Source organism: Typopeltis vanoorti, chromosome 12, assembly GCF_054136105.1.
Source record: "Typopeltis vanoorti isolate ZY-2024b chromosome 12, IOZ_Tvanoo_1.0, whole genome shotgun sequence".
Taxonomy (NCBI): Eukaryota; Metazoa; Arthropoda; class Arachnida; order Uropygi; family Thelyphonidae; genus Typopeltis; species Typopeltis vanoorti.
In genome coordinates, this window is record NC_143560.1 from 30,545,213 (window position 1) to 30,565,699 (window position 20,487).

Below are 20,487 nucleotides of genomic sequence, written 5' to 3' on the forward strand. Positions count from 1 at the left end.
ACAGTTGAACACAAAAATAAAATGCAATAAAAGAATTCATTTTTCCTTATGCCACTACAGCATAAATGGGACATCAGAGAGTCAGTAGATTCCTAATTTAAAAAAAAAATTAAATTAACTAAATTAAAAAAAATTAATATAATAAGATAATAAGCATTTATTTATATAAGATTGAATACAATATTTCCCATAAAGGTGACAGCCAAAGGATATCAGATCTCTTTAAGTTCAGTTGCTGTAGAAATGCCTGACAGCTCTCTTTGTATGACCACTCTATAAGGAATCGACTTTTATATAAGAGTTTAGTTTTCTTATATAATATATTTCGATATATTATATAAGAAAACTATTTAGAAATATATTTAGATATATTTGTAATATATCTAAATAGGTTATTGATTGTTATTCTCTTCTTCTAATATAAATTCTGCAGTGAATTAGTGAATAGGTAAATTTTTCCTCTGAGGTAAATTCAAATTTCCAATCTGATGGTGAACTATTCCATACTGCAAAAATATCATACATATATTTGTACCATACTGCAGGTTTAGGAGAATTGTCTTTATTATTATTATTTTTATTTTGTGACACCTCCAAGGAGTCCAAAGATTCATCGAGGGAGGGCACCTACTCTACAACTCTCCATCTCCACCACCTCCATCCATCACCATTTTACACCAATGCCATCTACTGCCTACCAATACCACCACCACTAGTATTTTTTGTCTATAAATTGTGTGTGTCCTTAAGGCCGATTTGTCTATATGCGGGATAAAAAAACTCAAGTTTCTGGAAGAAAAAACCTTACTACCTCCATATGAGATTGACTCACTCAACTTCAGTTGAAAAAATCTATGTAAAGATTCCATCCTGTCATGACAAGAATCAAACTTACTCCTTTTCCAATCATAAGGCACAACATACCGTCGTTTTTTCACTTGGCGACTAGATTCAAACTTATAATGGCTTTCTTTGGGCTCTTCCAAACTTCCACTGGGCTGCACAGAACCTAAATCTTTAATGTGATGATCTTCAAAATGCTCCATGCAGTAATTGGCAAGAGTGGAAGAGAGAGAGAGAGAGAGAGAGAGACTACCCATGGCTGTACTTGCAGTCTGTTGATATAATTGTCTTGCACACTGAAATAACCAGAGTAGATTACAAAGTCACAATGTTTGATAATGTTTGGAGAAAAATTATGTGTAAGTAAATTAATAGTATCTGTCAAAGGAATGTTCATGAAAAAGAGATACTATATCAGGACTAATCATAATATCTGAAGGTTCTAAATGAAGATTACAAATTTTTGTTTTAAAATCACTTCACTACGAACTTTTTCTGGTTTAAATAACTGAAACAACAATGGTGTCAGGTATTATTATTTTGTGATTCTCAATGGAAGTGGCACTTGTATCCTCTGTGCTATGCTGCCCGAAGATAGTTCAAGTCTATTCGCCGACTGGAAGAACTTTTTCTAAGCCTTTCTTCAAATGGTTCCCGAGTTAGTCAATCTCTTGTAAGGGCAAGTGGGTTTTTTCTCCCAAACACTTGGCTTTTTTTCATCCTCTAAATCCACACTATTTCAGAAAAGAACATATCCTGTTAGGGTTAGACACCAAGAGATGGCAGCAATTGTTTGCCAGTCTCTTCATTGGTTGCTGCTTATAATCAGTAATAATCTTGGTCTAGCTATCTCTAATTGGCTAATGGTGCAGATTGAACTGCCCTCTCAATCTCCAAAAGCTTGATAGGGTTAAAAGGCCTTGCCTACTCTCTATAAAGGATTAAAAGGTGTTAGCTGATTTTAAAAAAAAAAAAAAAAATTATATGACACCTCCAAGGGGTCCAGGGATTCATCATGGGAGGACAGATTACTCCACTACATGCATCTTACCGTTTCCCCTACTTAATTCTTCAGCTACAACATACAACAACACTACTACCGTCGCCTACCCACCCAATAACAACAGCATTATTGTCTGTAAATTGCATGTGTTCTTATGGCCAATTTATCTTTATGCGGTATAGAAAACCTTACTTTCATAGGAGGGAAAAACTCTGCTACATCCATATGAGATTGGCTAACTCACCTTGAAATGAAATAGCCCATATAAAGATTCTCGGGTCTGATAAATTTAGCCTGTGTCCTACCATAGTATTTGATACATCCTCATCACTAAATTTAATCATTTTAACCTTAGTATCTATGGTAATAAATTTACTTATCTTCTTCAAATTAAGAGTGCTGGAAACAATAGCACCCTTACTTTGAAGAACTTTATCTGCCATTGTTAACAATAATAAAATAAAATAATAGTTATAAACAGTTTAGAATTCACAGCGAAACACCAAAACACATGTAACAAGCAATGATGCAAACAAACAGTTCACAAAAACCGAGCTTCACTTGATTCATGGGAGCATCATATGAATTTAGCATCATATAAATGTGCATTGGTCATAATTGAAATGCATTGTATGGACAGATCATCATAAAGTGAAGTGATTATCTTACTAGGACAAAGTACACAATTCTGGATTCATTTCTTGTAATGAATTTGATTGCCTAGAATAATTATTAACCTTCAGTGTCAACTTTTTTTTTAATGACCACAGTTTTTTCTTGTTATTACATTACCATTTTGTTTTGATATTCTTATGGATGTTGAAAAACATTTCAGTTATTCATTTCATTCTAGGATTTACCAAAGGCCACCACTTTTTTAGATTTGGTTATTGATCAACTACCATCATGGAGAAAATATGCTGCTGCATTTCCTGTAGCTACTTGGCAAGAATTTGTAAATATGGTTCATGCTCATGTAAATCCACTGGCAGGAGAGGAGCATATGAAAGAACTAATTCAACAGTTACAGCTTGCAGGAGAAGTGAGTGGGACTATTTGAACTATATAATGTGAATCAACATATGAATTTTTATCTATTGATTTGTTCAAAGTATTTCCTCTTGTACAAAATAATTGCTTTTAAAGGTGCCTAGGATTATGTTTTCATTGTGTTAAATGTATTTGTGAATTATTGTGTTATTACTCTTTTGGCATTATCATAAAGTGGTATTGCCAGAATAACTGAGGATTCAACTTGGAAGCATATAGTAACTCACACAATGCTTATAATATTATTTTTAAATTCTCCCTTATCGAAGCAAAAAATCTAATCCTCATAACTCGAAAGCCCCCCCTTTTGAGTTATCAGGATTCAAGGAGAACCGACCTACCAGTCCAGAACACGGGGGGTTGGGTGCTCTAGGCACCGGGGGGGGGGGGGGGGGGCATAGCCCCCCTAGTTAATCTATATGATAAATTCCCTGAATGCCAAACACCTTTGTGGACAAATTTCAAAATTAAACTTATATGCACCTAATAGTCTTACAGAAGTACAGAAACTTTTTCATTCATTATAAAGAGAGAGAGAGAGCATGTGACAGGAAAATTTGGTTCCATATTGGAGATCAGAACAACAGAGTAGGAAATGAATCACAAATATATGGTGATGCTCTGGGAAAACACGAAGAAAATGTTAATATTAATCACAGTGGTAAATATTTGCTGGATTTCTGTTCGGGACATTGACAGTTCATTGTTATCCATGTTCCAACATAAAGATATGCATAAATTCACTGAGAGAATTTATAAGCAATTAGTTCAGGATTAGTTCTCCTATTTCACTCCTTATACAGGAGTTAAATAGGAGGTGATCATAATTTCATTTAGAGCAGGGTAAAAATTATTACAGTTGATTATATTTAATTATTTGATCAATAAGAAGTTATCACAATTTAGTTTTAAGCAGGATGAAAATGAGTACCACATTAAAGGTGACTTGCAGAAAAAAGTAGAATTTGAAAACAAGAACCATATCTTACAGACCAGTGCTAAAATCTGAATAAGCTAGGGCCTCGAGCATATTTTCTTCATAGTGAACTCAAGACAAAGCATACCTGGAAAAGTAGTCATATTGAAAATTCTTGACAAATAAATCATTGTGGTCCATAGAAAATATGGAGAAAAATGAAAGAAAGTACAGCTGTTTGGGAAGAATATCAGTCACTGTCACAAAAGTTACAAAATGTTTTGGAGGCTGGTGAAAAGATTAATATGAACCCTACCTGTCCTCTTCATCCCTTATTGCAAATAGGTCCATGAGCCAGTAAGTCAGTCACCAGTGTCTTTTGCAATTAATTCAGTATGGAAATATAATAATTAAATATAGAAAGAATACTCTCAAAAGAATCAGAGATGAAAAAAAGTGACATGCTGAAGAGGAAAAAGCTGAACATAAGAATATGCTGGATGTCTGAAGTAATTACTGTGAAAAATTGTTAAATGACATAAGCAATAAAAGAACTGTAGAATGTATTCTAGAGAAACATGGCCAGAAATATTTATCAATAATTGAGGTAGAATACCTATCAGAAACATGAATTTTGAAATAGGTGGAGCAGATGAAATTTGATAAGAAATGCACTCGAATATGGAGACATAAGAGTTTTTAAGTGACAGCACGTAATTCAGAAAGCTTGGTCAGAAGGTCAGTTAGTAGCTTTGATTAGAGTAGAGCTCAGTATTCATCTCTTAAAAGGAGAATAAAACTGAATGAGAGTTACAGAGGAATATTCCCATGTTGTGTATTTTCCTACTGAGCCACTTAATAACTTTATATGAAATAAGATAAAAAATTAATCAAAACTAGCAGCATACAAGACAACATTGAAACCAGTTTTAACTTATTGATCTGAAAGTTGAGTTTGGAAATAAAACATTGAATCGAAAAAGCTAGATACTAACAAATGTGAATCTTTTGCGGAAATTCAGTGAGAATAAATGGATGTCATCAATGAAAGAACCATATTAAAAATTAAGATATTAGAAAGGAACTCGAATCATTAGCATTCATTTCAACATTGGAATACTGTGAGTAGGCATAATAATAACAAACAATAAAAACAAAGAAAAACTCATGTTAAAACTTATTTATTTGTAGAATTTTTGCCTAAGTTATATTGGCATATTCAGTACAGAATTACAGAACTGTAATAAAAAAATAACAGAAAATTCTAAGAAGTGATACCTTTGTAACAATTGTAAGCCAACTAAAATGGTCAATATTTTGTGTGCATGCGTGCGTGCATATAAAGACATTCTATGAAGAAATTATTTTATGGAGGATTCTTGTCTTTTAGATGAATACATTAGTTTCTGTGGTTTAGCAGTTTTGTAGACAGCTTCTGGTATTGAGATCACATGTTTTTAGATAAATAAGAAATTTAATAAAATTAAACAAATGTAACCCTACAAGTCTTGTAATCGTCAGACTTACATTGTCAGGGGTATTAGCAAAAGTTGTACAATAAAAAAAAAGAAATTAGAAACAATTAATTACACATCTTAGATCATCTCTGTGTTGTATTTGGTCACTTCTTAAATATTAAACTGGAACTTTATATTGGCTTTATTAGTTGACCAGAGATTTTTGTGAAATATATACAAGAATTGTCTACAAGTTTCACCAGCGGTTCTGTCTGGCTTCTTCAGGACATGTGTAATGGTACATAGAACTAACATTTGCTAGTAAAAAAGAAGAATGGAGTAACACATGCAAATACATTAAAATGATGCGTAACACCATAAGCATGGAACGTGGTGTATCAGTCAGTCATTGTTTATCGAGCTCGTTATATAGTTTTTAACAAAATGAAATTCTGGTAAGCTGAGCAAACTTATTAGGCTTTTCCAGATTTTTTCAGAATCATTCCTTCATTTCTGTTTAGATTTTTTCCACAGTGGAGTACAATGGCAGCGTCTTTGAAGTTTCTACATCAAAAATCCTCTTCTATATAGGGCATGGAGCTTTTATCCCAATCAATGGTGTGGTTCGAGATTGAAAAGTGATGGGCTAATCCTGAAGTATCCGTTCTGTTGTTGTTCACGTCTCCTACATGTTCTTTTTTTCGAATTTCCAAGCTTCTCAATGTTTGCCCTATGTAATTTAAACCACGGGAACATGGAATGTTGTATACACTGGCATATTTGAAGAAGGCATTAATGTCCTTTGGTGATCTTAAAATATGGTGTATTGTCTTGACAGGTCTGAGAGCAACTCTGATGTTGAAAGACTTAAGGAGTTTGGCAATTTTTGTTGACACTGAGCCTGCATAAGGGATGACGATGGACGATGTATATTGTGTGACAGAAGGTTGCTTTTGTGGAGGGTTTCTATGAAGAATCTTTTTGATTATATTTCTTGGGGTAACAGGATCTGAGATATGAGAGTGAGTTCATCAAGATCTTTTTCTTCTGAGATAACGTTGGTCGCTCTATTCTTAACCATATGTATTATGCTGAGTCGATTTGAAGTGCAGGTGTGTGTTGGTTTTCGATAGATTGTGAGCTGGATTCGTCCATCCTCTTGTTTCTGATTAGTGTATCTAGAAAAGGCAATTGGTTATTCTTTTCAAGCTCTAACGTGAACTGTATTTTTTGTGGAAGGAATTTATTTTTGTAAGAAATTCAAATAAGGTTGTTTCTGTGCCTCTCCAAACTATGAAAACATTATCTACATATCTCCACCAAACTAACAGCTTTGGGTTTAATTTGGAAAGGATGTCAGCTTCTAGTTTTTCCATGAACAGATCAGTGCAGGGAGGTGATAAGGGCTACCCATGGCTAAGCCATCAAGTTGTTCATATAATGTGTCATTCACTTTGAAATAATTGTGAGTTATTTTGAAATAACTCACAAATAATTCGCAAATTATTTTGAAATAATTTGAAATAATTAGTGAAACTTGTAGACAATTCTTGTATGTACTTTACAAAAATCTCTGGTCAACTAATAAAGCCAATATCAAGTTCCAGTTTAACACATCTTAGATGTTATCAGAACTTCACAATTGGTACATATAAATAAATAACCCGAATAAAAAATTCTAAGGATAAGTAGGTATTAGGATCTTCTAATAGGGTGTTCACCCTATTAGAAGAACACCTTATTAAAAGATGTGAGAGATTCCCCAACCTCAAACTTGGCAAAGCATCTCTCAAACCTGGTAGCTACACACAGAGGAAAGACAATCATATGAGAAGAATAGCTTGCATTTTATTGAAAAGGTAAAAGATTTAAATAGCTTATTCGGACATCCTAGCAAGTTTAGGAAATGTAGTCAGTCTTTTCACCGAAATACCTAGGGATGACACAGTGAATCTGCTTGTAAATCTTTTCCCACCAGATGCAGTAAGATTATTCAAACGCTGTATGGAAAACACTTTTTTTCATATTTCAGAGTGAATATTGGGAACAAAAAGGACTTGCCATGGATTCCCCACTTATCTCCAGCCTTGGCCAACATCTTTATTGAAAATTTTGAAACAAATGCTGTTTGTTTCAAAAAAAAACCATCACAAGAAACCAAAAACTTGGTTATGTTATATTGATGTTATTTTTGGTCAGTAACAATGGATGACTTTTTATTCACTTCAGAGACTATCTAAACAGCTTGTATTCCAATATAAAATTTGCTCTTGAACTGGAAGATCACAAAAATTTACTGTTCCTTGATCTCCTTATTGAAATAAATGAAAAAGAAAAAAGATTGTCTCTTTGAGTATACAAAAAACATACCACAACCAGAAGATTTTTACAATCTGCTTCACACCATTATCCATTACATAAGATAGGCATGATTAAAATTCTATGAGATAAAGCATACAATATGTCCAGTACGTCAATTAACAAGAATGAACTATGCTGCTTGAAGCATTACCTCACCCTCAATGCTTATGAATCCAAGATGATCAACAAAATTCTTAATACACCTCTGACAGGTGTATTAAGAATTTTGTTGATCATTCCTTTACTTAAACAAGATTTTAATAATACAGGTCAAACTCCAAATATACAGCGTAACCCCTCAGTAACAGACTCACCCTGCCACTGAGAAGAACTCTCAGCATTGGCTCTACCTCGTGGCAAGCTCACCCCCCACCACCGAGCAGAGCCGCTCATATGTCATCTGAGGAGGTAACAGCAACAGCCATGCCTCAGTTAACTTCATGGGCTACAGCATTGTCATTCATCACCCAAGCTTCCAACTGGTTTCGACCTTTATTGAGGTCTTGTCAGTGGGAGCCAGACCCAGAGGTGGTGATACCAAGGTGGAAGCAATGGAGAAGTCATATTTACCTATACGAGTTGCCAAAAGCTGTCTCATCTTATTATTAAATTACTCTGGATTTAGAGGAAGATGTTGGAAGTTTTTTCCACTTGGTTAGACTATAATTAAATTTAGCTTAATCCTTTATCCAAGTGTAAGCAAACAAAGTTTGCGCCTGAAAAAAAAAAAAAAACTTCCAACATCTTTCTCTAAATCCAGAGTAATTTAATAATAAGTGAGACACCTTTTGGCAACTCGTATAGGTAAAGATGACTTCTCCATTGTTTCCACCTTGGTATCACCACCTCTAGATCTGGCTCCCACTGACAACACCTCATTGAAACTGCTCTGGGTAGTGGCCATTCCCTTAATGCATAGCATTATACATGTCTGCAAGGAGATGTGCTTTGCATTATGGGAGATACTAAGTGATGAGAGCTTGGTCCACCTTTACCATGAGTTGCCTCAGTCCTGAAAATACTTCAGGTGCAAACTTTGTTTGCTTACACTTGGATAAAGGATTAAACTAAATTTATTATTGCTTTTTTAATATTCCATAAAATCTCCAGATTCCTACATACACCAAAACTTCCACATCATCTCATCAAAAAAGCTAGACATGTATGATATTCATTGCTCTTGTGGCATTTGGTCCACGTGCCTGAACACATTAAAGACTTTGAAGAAAAGAAGACAGCATAAATGAGGTTTGATATTCCATACAATTACCACAGGCATCAAGTAGTTTGGCAACAAACAAATATAGGTTATATTGATCATAATTGTTTTACAAGAAAGTTCAAGGAAGTCTGGCAAATGCTAAGGATCCCAACACAATGTAACAAAAATCAAGAGGCTTAATCCTACACCACGTTTGGTCTGTCTGCTTTCATTAAAAATCTAACTGCCGTGGACCTAGGATACAACACATATGATGCTACGGAACATGACAGCAACAACTGGCATTATGCCAAGACATATACAGCAATTAATTTGAAGTTTTTATTCTGGTTGCTTAATTGTGTATACCAATTGTGAAGTTTTGATAACATGTAATATGTGTAATTAATTGTTTCTAGTTTCTTTTGTTGTACAACTTTTGCTAATATCCCTAAAGGTGTAAATCTGATGACTTACAAAATTTGTAGGATTATATTTGCTTAGTTTTTAAAAAACTTGTTATTTATCTAAAAACATGTGGTCTCAATACAGGAAGCTATCTACAGATTCTTGTCTTGTTCCTGTAAACTCTGGGGGTGGAGACAGTATGCTCAGCAACTCCAGACTGTTCAGGCTCATGATATGTGATATAAGACTTTTGTTCTTCAAAACTAATAAAAGCAGATCTTCTAGTTCATCCAAAATAAGATAAGCCCAAGAGCAAGGAATCTGGTAGACACCTGAAAAACCGAGAGATGTCAGAAAGGTTAAGATATTTCTGATGGGGTGAAAGAAATGTTCAATACTTTTAAAATTTTTAGGGGGATAGGAATGTGAGTTATTTCTTCTAGATTAGAAGAGGCAGAGATTCCATAACTGTTAAATGCTTTTGTGATGAAGGCATCATTAAAATCATTTGATGAGAAGGTAGAGTTTAATATATTGTAATTCTTTCTATAAATGTTCATCAGAAGAACATAAAGAATGAGCATGGTGTAATAAGGTCTTAATAGTTTAAGTCTTTTGACCAGGATAGTAGTGAGAATCAGCATGATATATAGTAGCTGAATGGGTCTTCTTTCTAAAAATTGAAAATTGTATGCTTCAATCTGAATGGAAACTCTAAAAAGGCTATTTGGTTATCTGTTTTTTTTTTTTTTCTAAGGTGAACTGGATCCTAAGATGAAATAATGTGAGTTTTCCTCTCTTTTTATAGTCTGCTGTTGTTATTATTATTATTAGCATTCAGGATAATCAAGAACCAGTATGGAGGTTCAGACTTTTTAAGATCTTAAGAAGTCATCTGAATCTCTTATGATAAGTCTTCAGACTCCATGAAGAATTCCATGCAATAATAATAATATTTTAGTTTAATGGAAGGAACAGATTTTTAAGAATAATAATTAATGTTTTATTAAATTTTCATTATCAGCATCATATTTCTGATATGTATCCTCAGGTTGTTTACAGAATTTTATGACAGTATAGTCATAAAATATAAGAAAGTTACATCATTGCTAACTTCCTGTCAGCAGTTTTCCTCAAAATTAGTCTAACAGACTAATTTTGAGGAACAGTTATCTGTCAGGACACCAGTATTGTTAGATCTTATATCCTGGTCTTCTAAGTAACCTTTCCTTCATAGTTACACAGTGATCAGCATTCATTATTAAAAAATTATGGAAACAGCTATCGTGTTATAGTAAAACTTCAGTTTAATATTATTATTATTATTACGGGTATCTCCATGGAGTCAGTAGACTCATCGCGGGAGACCCAAACTAGCAAAACAATATCTGTCATATCTCTTCTTGAATTCATTTACAGATGAAGAGCTCACAACAAAGTCAGGCAATGAATTCCACTCATTCACCACCCTCCAGGCAAAAAACCTTGTTCTGACACCTTTGTTAACCACACTCTTCTTTAATTTCCAGAGATGACCTCTTGTTCTTCCATCACTATCACACAGCTGAAACATTTCCCCTGCATCAATCCTATAAAAACCTTTTAGTAATTTGAATGTTTCTATCATATCCCCTCTTCTTCGCCTATCAGCCAATCTCTGCAATCCACAAGCTCTCAATCTATCAATGTAGGGAGCATTTTTTATATCACTCACCAACTTGGTCACTCTTCTCTGAACCCTCTCCACAGCCTCCTCATCTCCAAGGAATCCAGGTGACCAGACCTGAGCACAGTAATCCAAATGTGGAAGTATGAATGCTTTATAAAGGGGAATAATAACCTCTTTATCTCTGGATGTCAGTGTGTTCCTCAACAACCAAGTAATCCTATGTGCAATCTTGGACACCTTAGCAATGTGTCCTCTGAACTTCATCTCCTTATCTACCAATACCCCTAAGTCCCTAGCCTCATCAATCTCTTGGAGTACCTTTCCATCTATGTAGTACACAGCTGGTAATCTTTTAATCCCAAAATGCAAGACTTTACACTTTTCCACATTGAACTGACATCCATTTTCTTTTGCCCATTTTACCAGCTTATTTAAATCCTCCTGCAAACTTTCAACATCAGCTTGATTTTTTATTGCACTACACAACTTTGCATCATCAGCAAACAACTGAATATCTCCCTTTAAGCCGTTTCCTATATCATTTATATACAAATTAAACAACATTGGCCCAAGCACAGAGCCCTGAGGCACACCACTGGTCACCTGCCTCATTCTGGACTCGGCTCCTCCATACACCACCTTATGGTATCTCTCCCTGAGCCATTCTCCTATCCATATCACCAATTTAATATCCATTCCCATCTGCTCCAATTTGCGTAACAGTGTTCTATGGGGTATCCTGTCAAAAGCCTTAGCAAAATCCAGAAGTACCACTGTGTAGCCAGTTCCTTTGTCCAACTCTGATGTTATTCTATTATGGATAGTTAATAGATTGCTAAGGCAGGATCTACCTTTAACAAAACCATGTTGGCCTCTATAGAGTATCATATCCTGATCCACCCATTCTTGAATTTTGTCTTTAACCAACTTTTCCAATACTTTTACCACTACTCCTGAGATGGTGATTGGTCTGTAATTCAATACTGCAGTTTTAGAGCCACCCTTATGCAAAGGAACCACTTTGCCTAACTTCCACTCCCTAGGGACCATACCAGAGTTCAAACTTAAATTAAATATCCAGGTAAGAGGGGTTGACAATTCATTTGCACATTCACGCAACACCCGAGCTGATATTCCATCTAAGCCTACCGCAGTGTTTGCATTTAAGTTTCGCAATATATTTAATACCTCTGATTCTTTAGCTTCAATTCTCACATTAGGTATTGCTATAGGTATAGAGATATCCTCACTTGGGTGATAGACTTTTGAGAAGTGATCACTCAGTAACTCGACTATTACATCTGATTTTGTCACCTCAATACCATCAGCACCCACTAAGGTTATCCTTCCGAAGTCATTCTTCCTCTTACTTGCCACATAGCGGAAGAACTCTTTGGGATTACCCTTGATCTCTTTGGCTAAGGTCTTCTCATAATCTGATTTAGCTTTTCTTACTATGCTGGTAACCTTCCTAGCTTGAGCCTTGTACTGCTCATGGGTGTCCTGATCGCCCTTCTCCTTGTAAATTCTCCATAACATTTTCTTTTTTTGTAGTTCCAGCTTGATACTACTGCTCATCCATCTAATGCCTGCCTTGTTTGACCTCCTGACCATGGGGACACAATCTGATATTGCTTTCCTCAGATACCCACTGATTTTATCCCAAGCACTGCTAACATCTTTCCCTTGCAATATGTTCTGCCATGGGATGGCTGCAAGCTCACTCCGAAGCTTGTTATAATTGCCTAACCTGTAGTTTCGTACATACCCCTTCTTAATAGAAAAATCCACAGATTTTGCAACCTCCCAAGTCAATACCACATGATCGCTTTCACCAACTGGAGGTAACGAGGCCACCTTACTTATGCATATAACCTCTGAACCAATAACCAGGTCCAACACTCTCACACCACGTGTCCCTTCAGTTACGTGCTGTTTCAAGTAATTATCTCGTAGCAGATGTATGAACTCCATTTCCTTTTTGCTACGTGATATTTCCTCCTTCCAATTGATATCACCATAATTAAAATCCCCCATAATAATCACTAAGCCTTCACTCATTGCACTAAGTTGCTGATGCATGAATTCAATATCTCCCCCTGTACTCCCTGGCCTATAGCAGCATCCAACTGTATATTTGGTTGCGTTGGTCACTATTTCGCACCAGACTGCCTCAAATGAACTCTCATTCACATGTCTATCATCATGATATACTACTTTCTTTGGCTGCAACACATCAGCTATCATCAACAGTACTCCTCCTCCTGTTCTATCTTCTCTATCCTCCCTGAAAATACTGTACCCATCACATTCAATTCCAGTGACCACATCTTCTGCTGACAGCCAAGTTTCACTAATGCCTACAACTTTTGGTGAGATTTCACTGACTAATGCCAAAAATTCTTCTCTCTTATTTCTAATGCTTCTAGCATTGGTATACAAAAATTGCAGATTCCCTCTAGATCTTGTACCGGCTTTAGAACTTATATATAAGTCACTAACTACCGTAGTCCTATGCCGATTTTTTTCCCCTCTCTTCTGCAATTAATTCTGTCTATAAGGATCAATAAATACACAATCAGTGCTAAAGTTTCTCTCTCTTACACTCAACCTTTTCAATATTAGTTTCCCTGCCCAATAACTTCAACCTGTTCAGAAAACAATAACTTCTTCAATCGCTTATGTCCTTCCATGTTAAGATGCAGTCCATCTCTAGCATACAACTGCCTTTTTCCTTCAAACACACTCCAAACATCAACAAACTCCAGACCTCTTTTTCTGCACATTCTTGCAATCATATCATTCATTATCATTGCTCGTCTACTTAACTCGTAATTGTCAAAACGAGGCAGCACACACACTATTCTCCCATTGACACTTTTCCTCTTCACAATATCTAATAATGTTCTTAAATCTTTTCCTACCCGATTTATACTACCTCTCAGGTCATTCGTACCCACCATAACTATCATCTTGTCTGTTTCATGCCCTCTCTTTATTGCTAAAGCCACTCTTTCTATTGTACCATCAGCCAAGCACTCCTCATGCATACCACTCTCCATACCCTTAATCATAGAATCACCATATATTTTACCACTATTAACTTCATTCAAGTTCACACTCATGGACTCATTCTCTACACTATTCAGCATGACTCTCCCAGCTTCATTACTCAACTCTCTATTACTTACCCCCCCACTCTCACTACATCTCATTTCTTCTTGGCCACTTGTGGTTTTATTATGTTGACTCCCAATCACTCCCATACTATTTATTACTGAATCATTCACCAAAGACTCACCCATATGTAATCCTGTTCTAGTTACTTCAGCTAAAGTAATCTCTATAGTCCTAATTTCTCTGTTTAACACATTAAACTCAGCTTTAACTTCCAGTATCTCCTTGCCGATCACTTCCACTTCCTCATGAAGAAGATGAAGGTCATTTTTCATTTTCATAAACTCCCGCCGAAGTTCTTCCGCTACGGTCCCGATGTCAGCTTCCATTCCTAAACGCTCCAGCCTATCCCGACACTTCTCACATACGTCGACATTTTCTTTCTTTTCATTTTGCCAGACCGACCACAGATCCTTCACATTTTTCGGTGCATACATGTAGCAGTTTCCGCAATGCATCCATTGCGAAAAATCTAACGCTGAGCCAGCCTTTCGTGTAATAGTAGAAGTCCTGCACGCCGCTGACGTACGTTTCTTGTTGGACGCCATCTTTACACGTTGATATAGTGAAACAAACGGCAGTGAAAACACAATATATACAACACAGTTCTAAACAATAATACCACTGAAGGACACTTGTTTCTAACCGATGCACAATTTTAGCACAATTTGTGACAAAAAGCCACACTATATTTAACTTTAAAAACACGTTTTCTAGACTAGCTTAACTCGACCGCCACATTTACCAAGGACACTAGCGCCACTTTTTTTTTTTTTTTTTTTTTTTTTTTTTAAAGCAAAATAATCGCATGACATTTCAACCTTCATATTAAGGTCATCAGTCAAGTAGCAAAAGTCCTCCTATACATTATTCTTGAAAGAAATAAAAGAAAAATAAACATAGAAATAAATGATACACAAAGTAGCTTCAAGAAAAATGTAGGTACAAGAGAAGGTATTTTCAACATCAGAACCATCATAGAAAGATATCTAGAAAAACAAAAAGATGTGTTCCTCTGCTTCATAAATTACAAAAAGGCATTTGACAATGTCCAACATCAACAATTAATTGAAATAATTTCAAAAATAGGCATGGATGGAAAAGACATAAGGCTATTAACTAATCTTTACTGGGAACAGACTGCATCTTTGAGAATAAATAGAGAGACCTCAGAAGAATTCTCAGTTCAGAAAGGTGTGAGACAGCCTTGTCTCACACCTTAGTTAATAGCCTAATGCCTTTTCTCCAATTCCGTTTAACCTATACACAGAAGAAATATTAATAATCTAAGATATGCAGATGACACGGTTCTTCTAGCTGAAAACAAATATTACCTCAAAACTTTTATAGATGAAACCCTCAAGTATAGCGAACAGTATTGCCTCAGTTTCAACTTTAAAAAGACAAAAATCATGATAATTTCAAGCGAAAAGAAAATACAAAAATATGCATCGATATAAAAGTAAATAAATTAGAACAGGTGCAAAAATACATATACCTTGGACACTTGATCACAGAGAATGGCAGGACAGAAGATGAAATTAGAAAAAAAGATTGAAATCGCAAGGTCAACTTTCAACAGTATGAAAAATCTACTAACATCAAGAGAATTAAATCTGAAAACAAGACTAAGAATCTCCAAATGCTACATATGGTCTATGTTATTATATGGAGTAGAGACATGGACACTCTCCAATCTGAGTGTGAAAAAACTGGAGGCCTTTGAAATGTGGATGCTGCAAAGAATTACGAGAATATCATGGAAAGAAAAAAAGACAAATGAAGAGGTGCTAGAGATGGCAGGCATCAACAGGAGCATGATGAAAGAAATTAAAAAGAGAAAAGTCAGATATTTTATACATATTCTGAGACATAACTGCCTACAAAGGACGCTTCTCGAAGGAACTATTGAGGAAAAGAGAAAGAGAGGAAGACAAAGACTGGAGTGGATGAAAAATATAGAAGACTGGACCTATCTCTCATATGAGGAATGCAACAGAGAGGCGCAGAATAGGACATGGTGGAGACACATGGTAGTCAATCTCCTGGAGGGAGAAGACACCTGACAGGACAGGATTAAGTTCATCATCATCTGGAGTATACACATATATACGAAGAAACAAACTATGTTACAATCCATATATCATGCTAAAGTTGCAAGCCTACACATACTGGCCAATATTGCTGGCCTGGTTGGCCAAGTGGTTAGCTTGCTTTCCAGCCAAAAGGCTATGGGTTCAAATCCTGGCCGTGGGCATGTATGTTTGTTATTGTCTGTGAAAATACTAGTGAAGTTGGTGGATTGAGTGGTGGAAGTGGAGAGTTGTTGAGTAGGTATCCTCCCTCGATGAGTCTTTGGGCTCCTTGGAGGTGTCACGTAATAATAATAATATATAAATACTAGCTCTTATTACCACCCTTCGCAAACACTTGGAGCCATGAAAACCCTCAAAAACAGAGCCATAGCAATTTGCTCTAATGAACAAGCTTTTAAACAAGAATTATAAATTACATTATGTGAAATAATGTATTAGCAATACATTTATAAATAATGGCTATAGTGAAAATATCAAAAAAATGCAAATATAGATTACAGAACCATAGCTATCCCATACATTAAACTGTTATCAGATAAAATAAATAGAATTCTACATTGCAATCTTAATGCTACTTTTAAACTACCTATAAAATTAAAAAACATATCCAAGAATTCCCTCCCTCCTTGGCTCACCCTGGGGTAAACCAAATCCATTGCACCAATAACTTATCTTATATTGGTGAAACTAGATGCACAATTCTTGTCTGTAAAAAAAGAACACAAACGACACATTAAATTTAATAATTTTGATAAAACAGACCTCTCAGATCATGCTCTGAACATCCTACACCAAATTGATTGGAAAGGTACCTATTCTTTACATCCATATAAAAACCTGGGGAACACAGATTTAAAGAAGCCTCTGAAATTTTGATCAACCATCCTAATCTAAATAATAATGGTGGCATTAAAATCCTAAAATTTGGATGGCACACATTTGGCCCACCTAAGTTTGTCAAGTTCTCCAGCAAATCCTTACTTTAGGACTCTAAGCAATAATATCATGGTATAGATAGTGGCCAATAAGTGCCACCATCTATACCGTTTTGTTCTAATTTATGTAAATAATTATGTGAAAGTTTGTTGCTCTAGCTTAATATATCTCTAATCATTTGTAACCAAACAGATAATAATAATAATAATAACAGGACTCTAGCTTTGATGTAGTAAGTTTTTGTGTCACTAGAGGTCAGGCCAGTAGTGTTAATGGTTGACCAAATTACTGTGACTATGTAGATTGTAACGCAGCTTGTTTCTTTGTATATGTGTACACTCCAGACGATGATGTGTACATATATGTGTACACTCCATAATATGAAAGTCAAGACATTGGATGATTATTTTGGTTTATATTAAATTGAAGCTTTACTATAACACAGTAGTTGTTTCCATAATTTTTTTAAATAATCATTGATCTTTTAAGGCACTTCTTACTGTCTTGGCAAAAAATTATTTCTTATTCGAGTAGAGGTAAGGTGTCCTCCCGCGATGAGTCTTCGGACTCCTTGGAGGTATCAGGAATAATAATAATAATAATAATAATAATTTAGCCAGTATTTCAGTATAGTCCCCAAAGGTATAATCCTACAATCCTAACTGAACAAACAAACAAAAAAAAAAAAAACTATCAATATGTACACTACAGTGTACAGTGTTCTGGGGGGGATTGAAGATAATGTAATTGATGCAGATCATTACATTTCAAAAATATATTTATTATACAGTTGCTAATTTAAATTGGGGAGACAGTGTTTAGAACCTGTCACAGCTCTGTAAAATTTCTCCAAACTAAATAAATATGTCAAACGTGTGGGAACGCTTAAGTTTTCGTCATACATGTTGATTAATTTTAACGGTATAGATGAGAACCCAGACTGATAAGAAAATAACTATTTATTAACTTATTGCTGATATTTTGCTGGTATTCTATCCAGCATCTTCAGAGCACAAAACCAGTTTGTCACAGTATGCGAGACAACAACAATCCAGTATAACAATGGGACAGTTGTTTGAACAGTTGTAATGTACAGCACCCTAATTAGGCGCCATCTATGTTGAGGAAAAATTGTTGTACTGTGACAAACTGGTTTTGTGCTCTGAAGATGCCGGATGGAATACCAGCAAAATATCAGCAATAAGTTAATAAATAGTTATTTTCTTATCAGTCTGTGTTCTCATCTATATCATTAAAATTAATCAACATGAATAAATATGTCTACCTCATGTTGCTAAAAATCTGGGTGACTGTTATCAGACTATTGTTATGCCAATCCTTTACTACACCAGTGTACACAGAGGGGTGCTAATAAGGATTTTAGAATTACTTTAGCTTCCTCTTGTGTACCTACACGCACATGCCTATTCTTATCTTTATGATTTTGAAATATTGGTGACAGCAGTGAAATATTGGCTTAATACTAAATTACTATCCCAAATTTCGGATTTTTTTTCCCATTAAGATACCATTATCTTAATGGAAAATCTTAATTATTGATAGGACATTAATAGGATGTCCACTTATTGTAACGTCTAGATTACTGTGATTTTTCTTTTGGAAAAATTAAAAGAAAACACAATCAAATTTTGCTTGACTGTTATTTTTCAAGGCAGTTGATTTTTATGGGATCTGATCAAGAATAGAGGGTGAAGAAACAAAACACAGAGACTGATGAATATAAGAGATTACCCACAGTAGTTAGAAAACACATCAATCAGGACAAGGACAAATATTATGCCAAGAAATATGAAAACATAGGAGTTCCAGATGAAGACTCACAATTATAGAAGGATGTTTGGGTTACTTTGTGATTTTAGCACAAGTTTAAGCCCAGATTGAATGTTATCAAGGAGAGGAATGGAATAGCACTAACAGAAGAACAAGAGATCAAAAACAGATGGAAATGGTACTGTAAGGAACTGTACAATGATAAGGGAAACTTAGAAAAGCCTTTTCCCTAAGTAATCTTGAATTGCAACCACCTCCACTTGGGCATTAGGTTAGAGCAGTTAAGGAGTTTAATACAGAGTTCATTAAGGCCACAGGGGATGGAGGGACAGGAGCACTTCATAGATTTATTTAAAAAGTATGGGAGACAAGAGATATGAAGGACTGCAGGACCTATGGAACTATTAGTGTAATCTCTCATACAAGCAAGATTCTACTAAAAATTATTCTAAATAGGATTGTGGGCAAAGTTAAGGCTCAGATTCAAAGTTAAGGCCTGAAAAAAATAGACAGGTTTCAGCAAAGGCAAGAGTACCAGAGATCAAATACTTTGTCTGAGGTAGGTCACTGAGAAGTATAAAGAGAGTTTGTACTTCTTTTAGTAATGTGTGGTATGTAAGGAGTTAAAAAACAATAAGGCCCCCAGTTGCAGAGAGAATCTAGACAGAGTTAATTAAGGCCATAGGGTTAGAGGGATAAGAATGTTTCATAGATTGATTATATGGGAAACAGGATTCTGGACTAGCGACTAGAAGTCAGTATTCATACCACTGCCTTGTATGAGAGAGATTAAACTTTAGTTTAATCTTTATTATTCTTTAATTTTCTTTTTTTTTTTTAATTTTTCTTTAAATTTAATTAATCTTTAATTAAACTTTAGTTTAATCTCTCACACAAGCAAGATGCTACTAAAGATTATTCTAAATAGGATTGTGACTACAGTCAAAGCTGAGATGTTTAAGAAACAGGTTTCAGGAAAGGCAAGGATACCACAGACTGGATCCTTTGCCTCCAGCAGATCACTGAGAAGTAGATTTCCTTTGTTAATGTGCTTCATGTTCAGACTTCCTTTGGATTGTGCTTTATAGGCTACTCAAAAGTTTTTGATGTCCAGCTTAGAAATTGTGAGAATTGATGAGAGTAATGGGTTTTTCCTTAAAACATTATCAGGTTGATAAATAACTTGTACAGTGAGCAAGAAGTCACAGAAAGAACAGGTGTTTGATTAACTGACTGGCTTCAGGTAGGCAAGGGAGTTAGGTAGGGATGCTTACTTTCTCCTCAATTGTTTAGTATCTATGCTGAGAATGTGCATGTAGCACTGGATTCCTAGCTAAGACAGGAATTAGGATATTTCACAGATGGGTCAATGGTCTAAATTATACTGATGATATAATACTCCTCTGTAATGACAGGGAAGAACTAGGATGAATGCTTGACAGTTTTAATAAAATCATCAGGAACAGATGACTCAAACCTAGCAGGCTGAAGATTATAGTTCTTGAAGGACTCATAATAGACAGGGACGGTGCTGAAAAACAAGTATACCTTAATTGAGGAAGTGAGCAAATTTGAGTAC

General features: G+C 35.3%; 1 protein-coding gene across 1 annotated transcript in view; it reads left to right on the top strand.

The window, feature by feature from the left end:
• LOC150100659 (death-associated protein kinase 1-like) overlaps nucleotides 1–20,487 on the top strand; it is a 441,829-nt gene that overhangs the window by 322,470 nt on the left and 98,872 nt on the right. The window contains exon 15 of the mRNA XM_090401850.1: nucleotides 2,700–2,888. Coding sequence (XP_090257976.1) covers nucleotides 2,700–2,888 — 189 coding nt within the window. The remainder of the gene's footprint in view (nucleotides 1–2,699; nucleotides 2,889–20,487) is intronic.